The following is a 14,053-nucleotide window of genomic DNA, read 5'->3' as shown; positions in this document are numbered from 1 at the left end:
GACTCAGCTGGCTTCAGGATCTCGGGGACAAATGGATCTGCGTAGGTCCTGGCAGCCGACAGGTGGGCTGTGGGGTGTCCCAGAGGAGGCCGCTGCCTCTGTTCAAGGTCCAAGAGTCCAAGAGAGGAGCATTTCCCCTCTTCTCTCTTCTCTGACCAAGTGAGTAAGGTCATGGAGTGGCCCCCAGTGCCCAGTACCCACAAACAGGTCGGGTGTGTGAGGTAGAAACCTTTGGGCAGAACACTGTCTGTGATGAATGCAGGCAGGCCTGACTGAAGTGGGCTCTGTCCACCTACATCGGGGTGGAGGGCACAGTGCTAGTTTTGTGATAGTTGCCTATTGATGGCAAACAGCCAGGATGAGGTGTGAGGAGGTGAGCAGAGACCATGGGAGCAACTGCGCAAGAGCCGTGTGGCTGCTGGGAGGTGCTCTGAGAGACACAGGAAATGAGGTGGCGCTCCCCAGCAGCCCACAGAGACCTTCCTGGCTGTCCTAGACAGGGCCAAGCAGCAGCCCCACGGTGGCCTTGGTAAGTGCCTGCCCTATGCGCCCTCCTCGGCCAGTCCCCAGACCTCTCCATGCCCTGGGATCTGGGAGGGATGAACCCAGCCTGGATAGGCCATTGAGACTTGGCTGTAGCCAGGTTAGTTGGTTTGGGCCCCCGTTGTGTAAGATGCCTACACTCCAAGCTTGAACAGACAGGCCCTCACCTCAGAAGGCTGTCCACTCTGAACTCTGGGGTGAGCACCTAATTAGCTCTTCTAGAGGCAACACCAGGAAAAGCAGGGATCCTGGGAAGGGTCCGGTAGGGTGGGGATACTTGGCCTTCGCAGCGGCTCCTCCTGTTCAACGAGTCCCCCAACTGCTTAGCTTCTGTAGCGAGTGCCCTAGAAACGTCACCTGACACAAGGGGTCTCTCCTGGGCAGTGGTGGTCAGAGGTAAAGTCTGTGGTCTGTGGCTCAGAGTCAGAGGTTCCCCCAGCGCAGATGTCAGAGGTTTCCCCCAGCGCATGGGTTTGAGTTACAGTGAGTACAGCCTTGTCCAGGTCATAGCTGCCTGACCGTGTTCCTCCATCTCTAATAACTAAGGGAGTAGACAGAGCTTCACTTTTTTTTTTTTAAACCAGGAACCCTAGCCAGAGAAGGAAAGGTGGGTGCCCATGGGGCAGGGCAAAGATGCAGAGCCTGGGGGTTTCCGGTGTGCTGAGTCAACCAGGGAGGAAGAACCCACCAGCTGGGCGAGGGCTGCAGTGGAGCTGCAGGTGCTGGTCCCTCAGGCAGCCCCCAGAGCTCATCTCTCCTGTCCCCAGGTCCCCCTTCCCTGTTTACAGGATGAGGCCACCAGTGCCTTCAGCCCCACTAGCCCTCTGGGTCCTGGGGTGCTTCTCCTTGCTCCTCTGGCTGTGGGCACTGTGCACAGCCTGCCACAGGTATGTGCCTGGGGTTGTGTCTGCCCTCTCCATGTATGAGGGCTCTACACGTGTCTACACTGGGCCTGGGCCAGGACCGTCCTCTGCCCTCTGGACTAACGGCACTCTTGCCCCTAGGAAGCGGGCTCAGAGGCAACAAACTGGGCTGCAGGGCAGTTTGATGCCAGTGGAAATGGTGAGTGCCAGAGTGTCGCTGGGGTCAGGGCAAGGACATCAGGGGACCAACCAGACTTCCTTACCCCTAGTCACTACTGAGACAGGCCCACGTCCGCTCCCTCAGCAAGTCTGACACCAGATTGCATGAGCTTCGCCAAGGCCTACGCTGCAGCATAGGTGAGCTCCTTGGGAGGCCATAAATGTAGGGCTGGCCCACTGGGGCCGGTCCTGTTGCCTCAGTGACTTCTGCCTTGATCTTATCCCTAGCCCCACGGCCTGCTAGCATGGATCTCCTGCATCCACACTGGCTGGAGGTATCCAGGGGCAGCACCAGGTCTCAGGTAACCCCCTCTGCCTTCCCACCTCGGCAGCTGCCCAGGGCCCCTCCTGCTGCCCCTGCAACTAGCCCTGAGGCCACTTACTCCAATGTCGGACTGGCTGCAATTCCCAGGGCCAGCCTGGCTGCCAACCCTGTGGTGTGGGCTGGAACACAGCTGACCATTAGCTGTGCCAAGCTTGGGCCTGGGGCCGAGTATGCCTGCGTCCAGAAGCGCAAAGAGACAGAACAGGGCTACCACGAATTGCAGGAGAAGGCTAAGGTGATCCCAGCTACCCAGGTAAAGTGAGTCTGGGTAGGGTAGGGTAGGGTAGGGTAGGGCACATGGGACTGAACCCACCCTTGGCAGAGGACAATGCCAAGCTCTCCCTGGGTTTGCTTCCTCTCTCCAGATGGATCTCCTGTACTCCAGGGTCTGCAAGCCTAAAAGGAGAGACCCAAGACCTGGCACAGATCAGCCGGATCCCCAGGGTGGGAGAGGAATTGTGGCCCTTGGGGGTGATGTGGAATATGAGGCCATCACTCTCAGGGGCCGGGATATGAACCAAGATCCCTTAGAAAACGTGTATGAAAGCATCAGGGAGATGGGCCCCTGAGCATCCTGTTTATTAACACGTGTTGACACAGTAAGGGTACCAGGGTACCAAGGTTTGATTGCAGATCCTCCTGTGTCCTTCCCACCACCCCCCATAGCTCACAGCACAAATTTCAGGTCCAGTTCTTGTGGCCTAATTAAATCTCTGTCACATAAGGTTGGCTCTCAGTTGTTTTTTGTTTGTTTGTTTTGTTTGTTTGTTTGTTTGTTTGTTTTTTAAAGCTGGAATGGTTCTAGTGGGAGTTTTCCTAAGGGGTTATAGATGTCCCTTTCTGATCTTTGGGAGAGTTTCCTTATACCTGGTTCCTGGCCCCTGAGTCTGTGGGCACGAAAAAAGGTTTCCCAGGCTGGAGAGTCTGGGACAGCATGGCCAGTTGAAAGTATGGGATCTATACCTCAGATCCTCCTGGATCCTCTGCCACCAGCCCTTGAGGTTACATAAGTAGGCAGAGGTAGACAGTACGGTATTAAAGAATAACCTATTTCCAAGAGGCCGGCCAGGAAGGCGCAGACCTTTCCCGGCTCTGATAGCTCAGTGCGCACCCCAGTTCCCTGGGAAAACCAGCCCTTGGGCTGCAGGGCGCGCAGGGTCCAAGTCCAGGCTGTCAGCCTGAGTTGAGCTGGCCCCTCCACTAGCCTGAGTTGGAGCCCCTGCAAGGCAAAGCCTAACCACTTGGGGTGTTGGCCATGTGAGGGCCAATGGGCGTGCGCAGTGGGGCGGAGCTCGTAGGGGATGTAGTCAAGCAGCTTCTGTGGCAGTGGCATGGCGTGGGTAGAGGTCGGATCCCGGGTGGAGGTCGACCGACCTGGCCCTGATTTGGGACCCAATCAGGCTAAGTCCAGCCTTACTTCTGTAACGAAGGCTTCTGGACGCCCATGGAGGCTCAGTGCACCCAGGAACTGGGTCTGGCGGGTCTGTGAAAGTCACCCGCCCCACTCCGAGGGTCAGGACCTAGCGTCCGTCCGTAGCCTCCCCAGATCCCAGTGGGCTGCAGATCACGACTCAGTGCCTGAGTGCGGGGGGGGGGGGGGGGGGGGGGGGGAGATCTGAGTCAGAGTGCCACGCCACCGCAGGTACCGGTGGGCAGGGGGACTGCCAATTTTTTTCCCTGCAAAGACGGGCATCGGGTCTATATAAACTCTGGGTCCTGAAGGCGTGGCAGCTGGAAGTGTTGCATCGGCCTGTGAGTGTGTTCCTGCGTGTGCCCACTCCCCGGGTCAGGCCAAGCAAAACTGACGGACCAAGCAAAGGCTTCCCGCCACTGGAGCAGGGGGCGGGGCTAGGGCGGGGCCATGCGGTACACACTAGCTGCAGCTGGTGTGGTAGCGGGGCACTAAACAGATTTGAGGTAGAGTCTGGGGTCCCCAGGCCAACTCCTCCACGGAGCCCTCCCACCCCCATTTTCAGGGTCCTTCTATAGGTGGCGACCTTGCAAGCTTGGAGTTCTCAGAGCCACAGGAACCTTAGGCTATGAAGCCTCGGGAACCAATTCTTGAGCCTCAACACTGCTCCCAGTGCCTTCTTTGCACATCCTGGTGCCAATAAAGAGGTGAGGTGGGACTGATGAGCGGTGGATGCTGGCACAGATGGCAGCCTTTGAAGACTTCGGTGGAGAACAAGTCAGGGTCCCCAGCTTCCACCTCCCCACTTGCCAGCTCTATACTCCTGACCGACAGTGCAGCAGGGGCTGACCATTCAGCCCCCCAGGGCCTGGGGACCAGCCAGTGCTTAGAGCACAATCTTCCTAACTGCTGCCAAAGGCTTGCTCCTCTGCCCTCCTAACCCACCCAACCCTCCCAAACGTAACCCTACCCCTGGCACTTGACCTACGGTTGCTATTGCACAACCATGGCTAATGTGTGTTAGCAGAAAGGTCTGAGCCATAGCTGGCCTCATCCCTTCTAGTGGGCCAGACCTCTGCTCAGCACCAGGGTCTGAAGGAGCCATTGTGGAACAAAGCCCAAATTATGGAGAACTCTGGCCTTTCGTGGATCCCCATCCTGTTCTATAGTTCCTGGATTTCCAGCTCTGCAACCTGAGCTGGGGGTGAATCCAGGCCTCCTGCCCAGAACCTGGAGTGGCACAGCCTGATGCCCACAGGTATTCAGGCTGCATCTGTGTGCGGGGACCTGGGGAGGAGCCTAGAGCACTTGTTGACCCCTGACCTCATCTCCACAATTCCCCCCAGAAAAAGCCCAGCTGGAGGAGGTCATGGCCGCTACAGCCCTTACAAGACTGTCTACCAGCCCCTCTGGGGGCCCCAGCTGCAACCTTCAGCAGCCCAGGTGAGATTCAGAAATCTATGCTCAACTATGGACAGGGTCCAGAACTTCTGTTATTCCGGGATACTGAAGCCACCAAGCCTCTCTATGGGGCAAGCAATGCCCCCAAACCTAATATGCCACTTTCTAAGCTTGTCTCAAGTTCTCTAAGAAACATCTGGACCCTGAGTGCCCCTCACTGAGGCCAAAACTGTACCTCCACTTTGCTGGCCATGCCAAGCACTCCTGCCTTTCCTCGGCTAGAGAAGCTTCTCTCCAAGTTTCTCTGAGTTGCCCCTGCTCCACAAGGCTCACCTAAACAGGTGGCAACTCAAAATCAGGGACTTGGAGAGAGCCAGCAGGAGCAATATCTGCAAAGGAGTTCCTAAGTGCAATGTCCCTGCAGATATGGAAGGAGCCCTGGAAGGAGGCCCTGATTCATCTCTCAGGCAGCTACAGCAGCAGCAGCAGCAGCAGCAGCAGCAGCAGCAGCAGCAGCAGCAGAAGCAACAGCGGGGGCTGGGGCTGGGACCTGCCTGCCCCATGAAGCAGCCCACTTTCTGTGTGGGGAGGCCACTCTGAGAAAAGTGAAGGCAAGTGTGGGGAAATCCCGTCCAGGGGTGGGCTGAGCAGGGTGGTGACTGTTGACCTGGGCTCCCATCACTCCAGGGCTTTATTCAGGTCACGTTCCAGTGTCTGCAGAAGAGACATGGAAAGGTGCTGAGTACAGCATCTCCATCAGGGATGGAGAAACACACCCACCTGGTGCACCTGCGGTGTGGTGGGACTGGGGCTTTGGCTAGGGTGGGATCAGGCCTGACAACTCTGTTCCTGGCAGGAGACAGGCAGAGCCAGAGCAGAGGGAAGGGGAGGAGGACTTTACTACACGGAGCTGGATGTTGCCATGGACATGCGGGCTGACCCAGGGTCTCCTACAGTCTCCATGCCACTCACCTTTCCTCATATGGAGCTCTTCCCAACCTGCTACAGTCCCTAACTTTGTTTCCATTTCCCAAGCTCAGCTCTTCAGCTGTTCCACAGGTATGCCAGTAATCAAGCCAGCCAGCAAGGTGAGACCACAGATGGACATTGGGGGCAGGTCTCAGCGCGCTCTAGAGAGATACAACAGGGGTTGTGGCTTTCAGAGCTGGTGGGCCCCCATCCACCTGGAGCCACAGCCCACTGAGGCCCAGGCCTACATACCAGCCCTGCCTGCCGAGCTTGGGGCCAACCCGAGGTATGTGTTGTTTGAGGGTCTGGGATGTACTAGGTGGTAAAGATCTTAGCTGACAGTTCTCCATGCCCCCTGCACGGCCCCTCCAAGAAGCCCAGGGGTGATGCCAAGAAGTGCCAGAAAGTGTACTGCGGGGACCACGGGACCTGTGGTGCAAAACCTGCCAGCGGTTCCTGGACTGAGCCCATCCATGACGCTGCTGCCTGGCCTTTCTCCCACTCCCAGCCTGAAGCTACAGCAAACCTGTGGTGTATTGATGACCTTGGACTCCTAGAGGAGGAGAACTGACTGAGTACTCAAGAGTACCCTGGAAGAAACCAGCGTTTCCGCACTAAACCCTAACTGCTCGCTGTCCTTCTGGCCCCAGGGGCAGCTTGCCTCCCTGCCTGTCACTCACAGACTCGTCAAAGATGTCAGTGGGCTCTGCTAGAGCCTGTTTAAGTTGCCCTCTGGGAGGTGTCAGAGAGAGGACTCTCCTGCCCACATTTAAAGATAGTTTTCCTGGCCAGACTGGGGCTGACATTTTTCCATGTTAATGAAGCTCAAGTGTCTTGTGTCTGGGCCATACCACAGAAAAATTAAAAACTGTGGGGGTTATTTGTTTGTTTTCCAGATACCAATGTTATCTCCTGGGGAAAGAAGTGGAACTAGGAGGAAAATGGGAAATGAATGATAAGCACAGGGGCTGGGGGCTACCTCCATTCAGGGTGAGGTCCAAGGAAGGGGACTATTTGAAACCACACAGGAGGCATCTGCACAGAGCAGCAATTTCCCATTTTATTTAAAGTGATCGCTTTGCAAGAATGTCTACACTAATCCCATCACAGAAAGAAAACCCACAGGCAACCTGGAGTACACCGAGGCAGACAAGGAATTGCTAGAGAGAAGGTAATCTTTACTTGTCTGTGGGCGCTGTGAACCCCACCAATTGATTATGACAAGCCTTCTGCAAATATTAAACACATCTTCAGTACAAACACAGGTTTATAATAATTAATATAAAGTCAATATAATATAGATTATCCCCAGAAAAAAATCAACAATCTTCAAACACTGCTTTTTTTTTACTTTTTGTTGACAGATTGAAAGCATGTTAAAAAATAAATAAATAAGAAAAGCACACACACAGCACCCTCACTACAAGTGATTCTAAAAGAGCCACATACAAAACACAATAGAATCTAAAAAATAATACCACCATTATGGCTTTCTTAGGAGTTGTACATGTCATAGAATGAGCCAAAGTAAGATTATCTTTCATAATATTGCAAAAAGTTCCAGTTTTGCATTTCCTCGGGTTTTGTTTTGTTTTTTTAAAGGAAAATGTGAAAAATTGGAAACATAACTGCGTCTTTTGAGTTAGGTTCCTGTCAAGTCCTAGGAGTGTCCTGTTCCCCAAAACTCAGAGTTCAAATACGCAAACTGGTCAGGATCCAGAGATCCGTACAAAAATCATATCGTTTTCCCACCTCAACCCTAACACCACCCACCCCATGGAATCTATTTTCCACTTTGGTGTTACAAACACCAAAATACAGACACACACACACAAAAAATACAAAATGTGAAATGTAATCTACACATTTTCTTCATAAAAAAATATTTATTAGTTTGAACATTGAATAAAAAAAAAGTCACATAAAAAAAAAAAAAAACTTCAATACATACGTCTTTTCCCTCCATGCCTCCTGAGATGGATGTGTTCATCTGGATCTCTAGAATTCCACTTTCCAACTGGAAACTGAGCCAGAACAAAGCCTGCCACATGGCAAACACTTGGAAGGTGGTGGGACCAGAACTGGGACCCTCAGTTTTCTGGTACAGTACTGGTTTTAAAGGAAGTGCCCCGTGGTACCAACAGGGAACCCCAGAAAGGCCAGCAAAGGCAAGTCTGGAAGGGAGGCCAGTCAGAGCAAGACATCCTGAGAGTGGAGGCACAGGTGCCTTGGGAGGTGGGCCGGGGTCCTGGGTCCTGGGCAGGGCAGCCTGAGAAGTAGGGACTGATACAAAAACCCAGAGACAGTGGTAGCAAAGGTCTAGTTTCCAAATGCATTTTATAAGAAAGTGTTTAGAAAAGGCATTGTAAAAGAGGGAGGAAGTTCTAAGTTTGGGAGCCCTCTGGGGGCCTGGCAAGGCTAGACGGTCTCAACCTGGAGTTTTGTTGGTGAAAGGGGGTCTAGCTACGCTACCACACTGGACGGAAATGTACTCCAGAACCAGCATGCCTCAGAGGGAGAGGGCAGGGAGTGGAGAGGACACAGCTTTCAGACAATGGCTCCTACACTCTGTAGAGTCCTGGCCCCGTTCCTTCTGTAGCTCAGGCAGCTGGTACTTGGGGAATGTCACCAGGTGACATATCTTTATAACCACTGGGACCTAAATTAGTTTGATGGGGCTTCCTCTTACTTACCCAGTGAGAACAGAAGGGGCAGGGGGAGGGAGTTAAAAGCCATTTGACTTAGTGTTTGAGAAAGGAAAACCAAAATTCTCTAATTGGCCCTAATGATTTAGCCTGATGAGCCCTTGCACAGGGTGGGGTTAGCCCATCAGCACCTCACCAGAGGATGCACTGAACACGAGTTCAGTGGGCCCTTGGGAGATGAGGTGGGTGAGGGATGGAATGTTTCATGGTTTGTTAGAAATGGCCTCAAGAAGAGGGCAGGCTGCAGCATCTGTATCTATCCTGCAGGTTACATGGACAGCTGCCTCTCTGGGCCTCAGAGCCATAGAAATTAAGCCCACACTTTTCACAGAGCAAGTGTGAGCGCCGTTAGAAATAACAGGAAGAAGAGTTGAAGATTTAAACGAAACCACTTGCGCAGAGTCCTACTAAGTGAAAAAGCAATTTGAAACAAAGTAACCTGTAGTAACCACCTGAAAATGTCTCTGACTTCTTTAAAATTTGGTTCCTAGGCAGGGAGGCGTCAGCAGCACACTGCAGCTAGGAACACCCACCTCCAGTGTTAGCAGCAACAAAGGCAGGAGCTTGAGCTCTATCTGGTCCAAGGAGGGGTCAGCAAGGGCGCAGGCAGAACTCAGGGTGCACAACAGGGCTCTCCAAGAAAGTGCACACGGAACAAAGAGCTGTGGCCCTTGCAACTCAACCATGTGGGCCTGAACAGGGAAAGCATCCAACCACAGGTCCCTTCTTGAACAGAGCCTTCTTCCCCTTTGGCCTGCCGGTTGGGTAGCTGCTTCCAACAGAGATAGCACCTGGAGCCTTGGGCTTCCAGAGAGGCATCTGCAGCCATTTATGTTAAGCACCAAAGCCTGGAGGTAAAAGGATTGCAGGGCTTATGCCCACTAGATTCTACCAGCTGCCACGGGGCAGCAGGAACCAAGAGGACAAAGTGACAGGGGCCATCGCCCATAACCTGACTGCCAGAGGATGGGGGTGGAAGGAGACTGAGCAATGCTGTGGGTGGAACAGTTTGTATTTATGCAAAACTCAACACCTACTCAGACCTGAGGGCTGGGGGATCGCCCTCATGACCCTAACTAGTGCTGACCCTGACCTGGTCACTGAGGCATCTTGCATTCCTAGCCAGGTTCACAGCAAAGGGCTCCTTTGATACCCTGAGGAAGCATGCCCAGGCCCTGGTGCAGCCCTGCTCACACATGTAGACACACCCGCTGGGGACTCCATTCATAATACCTGGGCAGGTGGGAGTAGGCCTCCCTTTCCTAAACCTACACTGTACCCCTCACTTTGTTCGGTCCTAGTGCTCCCCATCTCTGGAGTCACACGCACTTCTTAGTTCACAGGACCAGTTTCTGCAAGGGGGGAGGGTTATAGGCCAGAGGAGGGCCTGAAGGAAGAGCTTCAAGGAGTCAGCATGGCCCTGCTCCTGGGTAAGTAAAGACCCACTAAGACACACACAGGTGCACACCACCCACCCTGCCCACCAGAGCAAAGCCCCTAGGAGATCCAGGCAAAGTCCTTCTCAGGCTCCCCGGAGGGGCTGTGCGGCCCCCGTGGAGAGTCCTCATCATCCTTGTCATCTCCCAGCAGCGCGTCCTCGTGTGCCAAACCCACGTCGTCCTTCCATTTGACCACATCCTCATCCTCATCCTCACCTAGCTCCTCCTCGCCTTCCCCTCGTGGATCATCGGGGTCTTCCAGGTAGGGCCCTTCGCCAGCAAACAGTGCCTCAGGAGAGCCCTCACCACCTCCACCATGGTCCAGCGGTGTGGCCACACCCCGGCCAGCACAGTCTGCACAGACACCATGACGACGAGAACCATGCTTAATGCCCACGCTGGCTGCAGACATGAACACACGGCTGCACACCTTGCACACGTATTTCTTGTCCTTGCTGTGGACCTGGAGGGACAGAACAATCAGTGGAGCAGTGCTGGAGTGAGGAGCGCAATCTTTACTAGGCTATGAGACACAGGAGGGACAGCAGCAGTGCCCTGTCCATTGTAGTACTTGGCAGGAAGACACCATACTCAGTAGAAGGTCCTTGAACGTACAGAAGACAAGTCTGGAGCTCCTGGAGGGGACCCAGGAGACCTGAGCTTGAGGAAGTGTGCATAGGAACCAATGGACTCTATCTACAAAGTTGGCCTCTGCAGAATTGCCTTCCTAGAGACAGGCAAGGACAAGGTAAATGGGATTTGTGGAGTACCCGTAGCCTTCTCAGCCTGCCAGCTCCACTGCGCCTCCTTACATCTAGGATCTAACCCTAAGCTTCAAAACTGGAGGAGGAACCCAGAGGAGACCACAGCTAGCCCTGGCCAGGCAGCCCTAGGCCATACACAGATGGCCTGTTCTTGGTTCAGCAGTCTAGGGTAGGCTTTCTTGGCTGGAAGCTGGCCCAGATCCTAGGCTCCCGACTCCTTCCTTCCTGTGCTGCCATCAGGACCTGCCAGAGAACAGGCTACATAAACAGGGGGTGACTCACCTTTCTGAATCTGCCAGTTCCCTGACTATAAACACAACACATGATGGGAAAGGTCTGTCCACGAGATGTCACTGTGGTTCTATGTCTAGGCTCTGTGGCAGTCTGCTGCTAAGCCCCTTGAAGTTACCGAGCACTACAAACCACTCCTTTCTGACCCCTGGGAAAGGGCAGCGGTATGGCTCTCAGCACTGTTCCTGGAGGGGCTCTGCATGCCAAAAAAAAGTCAGGGCAGTAGATACTGCTGTGGTGAACATGGTGGTTTGGGCTTCAGAGCTGCCTCTAATGCAGAGGGCTCCACTTTTCAAAGATTGCACCCCAAGGAAACTAAAGGATTAAACTGTATGGACCCTTCCCTCATGCAAGCCCTGACATAGGAGGCAACATCATCATCAATTCAGCCTGGCACACAGGATGGCGTGGAACTTTTCCTCCTCCTCCAAAATGGGGGATTACAGACACGTGCTGCCATACTAAGTTTCCCCATTTTAAGGACATTTTTAGAAAGTTATGATGAAGAGCAGGCACAGTGACCCAACCTCAAACAAAGTGAGTATGGTTTGCTCAAGAAAAGGCAGCAACGCGCACTGTTAAGACTTTTCAGCACCTATAAGCTTTAAAAAAAAACAACACAGTTCTCTCTGAATAGGAAAAGCTGGGTGGAGGTGCCAGCATCCTACTTAAATTTTTCTGTAAGTTTGTAAAGCAGTATTTGTGGATGCAACAAAAACAAACACAAAACTAGTGAAAAGTATTTTCTTTCCTTTTTTTTTGAGACAAGATCACATGAATCCACTATGTAACTAAGGATGGCCTTGATTTTGGAACCTGTCCTGAAACTCACTTTGTAGACCAGGCTGGCTCGCAGAGATTCATCTGCCTCTGCCTCCTGAGTGTTGGGAACTAAAGACAAGTCCCAGCATCACCCGGCCGGCCTTGAGTATTTTTTTAATTTATTGTATTTATGTATGTGCATGCACACCAACACCATTCTTGTCCACAGAGGATAACCCATGGAAGTCTGTTCTCTCCTTCCAACCACGTGGATCCTGGGGATTAAACCCAAGTTTTCAGACATGGTGGCAGGCATCCACTGAGACAACTGAATGCCTTCACCTTGAACTTCTGATACTCTCCCTCCACTCCCCAAGTGCTGGTATCACAAGGATCCACCATCATATGGTACTAGGGATTGAATCCAGGGCGTCACATACACAAGGCAAGTACTCTACTGACTAAGCCACATCCCTAGCCACATTAGCAAAAAGATCTAAATCCAGCTCTAGGATCTCCAGCAGCTATGAGTGGCCGTGCACACAGACGCTAGGACCCGAGACTGGGGCAGGGCTGGGTTCTGCTCACGGCAAGTCAGGTAGATCCTCAGAGTCACTAACTTTGGACAAGCGCCTGCAGGGACGTCTACCAGGCCTGCAATCAGTCAATGAACTAAGGAGTGGCCCAGCTGGCAGTGAGTTCTCACATGGAAGATGACCTGAGATGACTCCACTCTCCCCTAAATGTGCCCCTCCCCAAGCCCCAGTTCATTTTTAGGGGCTCCAATTCCTTGAGTTCAGCCTGCCATGAACTGCCTATACCTGCTTGACTTTGACTTTGCTGGTGTATCTTGCCTGAACCAATCTACCTGTTTCTGAACAACTTCTTCTGTCATCTCTTGGCCAAACAAATTCATCCTTCAAACCCACTACTTGAAAATGGCCAGGCACAAGAGCAGGGATATAAACGGGCAGATCAAAGGGCAGATGGCGGCATACACTCTGCAGCGGCTGAGGAGGCCGTACTCTGTTCTCAGACAGGCCTGGAGCCCCTGCGGAAAAGCACAGCGATGTCGCAAGGAGGCAGTTCTCCCTCTCCTGTTCTAGGCTCGCCTCCGGAAGGCCCATAGTGCTGGGGGTGTCCTGGGTACTCTGCACCCGCCCCCGTGCCCCACTAGCACCGTGCACTCACCAGAGTGTGTCGCTTCATGTGCTCTCGCCTGGTGAACTTCTTGCCACAGATCTCACAAGGGTAGGGCCGCTCTCCAGTGTGTGAGCGCATGTGTCGCTTGAGGATGCACTGGTGCATGGCTGAGAAGCTGCAGTAGGGGCACTTGAACTTCTTCCTAATCACTGTGAACTCGTTCACTGAAAGACAGTGGCAGAGACGTTAGTATCTGACCCCATACAGTGAACCACCTCACTCCACCTTCAAACAGACGGTCGACCCACTCATCAGAGCACAAGGAGATGGCTTTACAGCTCTCAGGAGCCTCCCACAGGACAATCCTCCAGGTCTCCGCTAAGAGTTATGGGAACAAGAGACCCTGCATGGCTGTCTACACCCTCTTCAGAGTTTCCCTGGACACCAAAGCATGCCGTTGAGCAAGGGTGTATCAGATGCAACCCTGGAGAGGAAGATAAGAAAAACAAGCATTCCAGAGTGGCACAGGCCAAAAAGTTAGAAAAAATAACCAAATGCTTTAATATAGTTCTGGCCTGACATCTGCGGCGTTGCCATCTCTAAGTGGATACAATCAGTCTCAAAACCCAGGGAATCCCTCAGTGTCTCCAATGCTAGTCTGCTCCTGAGCCACAATGGGGGTCCTTGAGTTTAACAGCAGGGAGAGCAGCCCCAAGGGCACCTGGATGTGTGCAGGCCCCAGTGATGTCAGGGAGACACCCCATGCTTCTGTGCCAGAGCCATTCTAGGTACGTACGATGTGCTTCAGGCAGGTGAAGCTGGGTAGGTACTGTGCTAAAAAACAGAGCACGTGCTAGTCCTGGAGAGGCCCTGAGTTTACAGCTAGTATCTGCAAGCCAGACTGTGGTCTCCAGAGCTACTGCACACATCCCCAGTTTCTGTGTTCCTAAAAAGGATAGTGAGAACATTGTCCTCAGGGCTTTCTCTTCCTTAAGATCTTAGCCAGGCCATGGTGATGCATGCCTTTAATCCCAGCACTCGGGAGGCAGAGGTAAGTGGATTTCTGAGTTCAAGGCCAGTCTGGTCTATGAAGCCAGTTCCATAACGGGACAGGCAACATAGAAAAACGCTGTCTTGAAAAAACAAAATCAAGCAAAAGATTTTAAAAATATTTAAGCTCTTTGAGTGTGTGTGTGTAGGCAAGCTGGTCTACAGGTA

The 14,053-nt window shown here is 53.0% G+C and overlaps 2 protein-coding genes across 6 annotated transcripts in view; one reads left to right on the top strand and one right to left on the bottom strand.

Annotated features, from left to right (window-relative positions):
• Window positions 1-16: 16 nt before the first annotated feature.
• On the top strand, window positions 17-2,674 carry Lime1 (Lck interacting transmembrane adaptor 1). 4 transcript variants are annotated; one of them, XM_038329815.1, is made up of 6 exons: window positions 17-529; window positions 1,311-1,430; window positions 1,548-1,605; window positions 1,676-1,763; window positions 1,854-2,203; window positions 2,316-2,674. In XM_038329815.1, exons 1-6 carry the CDS (start codon window positions 447-449, stop codon window positions 2,517-2,519), a joined length of 903 nt encoding a protein of 300 aa, XP_038185743.1. In that variant the 5' UTR covers window positions 17-446; the 3' UTR covers window positions 2,520-2,674. The 4 variants fall into 4 exon arrangements, with proteins under 4 accessions (XP_038185743.1, XP_038185742.1, XP_038185740.1 ...); XM_038329813.2 differs by having other exon boundaries at window positions 23-159; XM_038329814.1 differs by having other exon boundaries at window positions 17-1,430; window positions 1,691-1,763.
• A 4,095-nt stretch (window positions 2,675-6,769) lies between these two features.
• The window catches only part of Zbtb46 (zinc finger and BTB domain containing 46), a 71,718-nt gene continuing 64,434 nt past the window's right edge, over window positions 6,770-14,053 (bottom strand). For both annotated transcript variants that reach the window (XM_038329883.1, XM_038329881.1), the window contains 2 exons: window positions 12,884-13,059; window positions 6,770-10,338 (listed from right to left, as the gene is read on the bottom strand). In XM_038329883.1, the coding sequence (XP_038185811.1) occupies window positions 9,934-10,338; window positions 12,884-13,059 (581 nt within the window). In that variant the 3' untranslated portion in view covers window positions 6,770-9,933. The remainder of the gene's footprint in view (window positions 10,339-12,883; window positions 13,060-14,053) is intronic.

The sequence above is a fragment of the Arvicola amphibius genome, chromosome 5 (genome assembly GCF_903992535.2).
Source record: "Arvicola amphibius chromosome 5, mArvAmp1.2, whole genome shotgun sequence".
Lineage (NCBI taxonomy): Eukaryota > Metazoa > Chordata > Mammalia > Rodentia > Cricetidae > Arvicola > Arvicola amphibius.
Note: the sequence above shows the minus strand (reverse complement) of the source record. Positions and strands in the feature narration are given on the sequence as shown.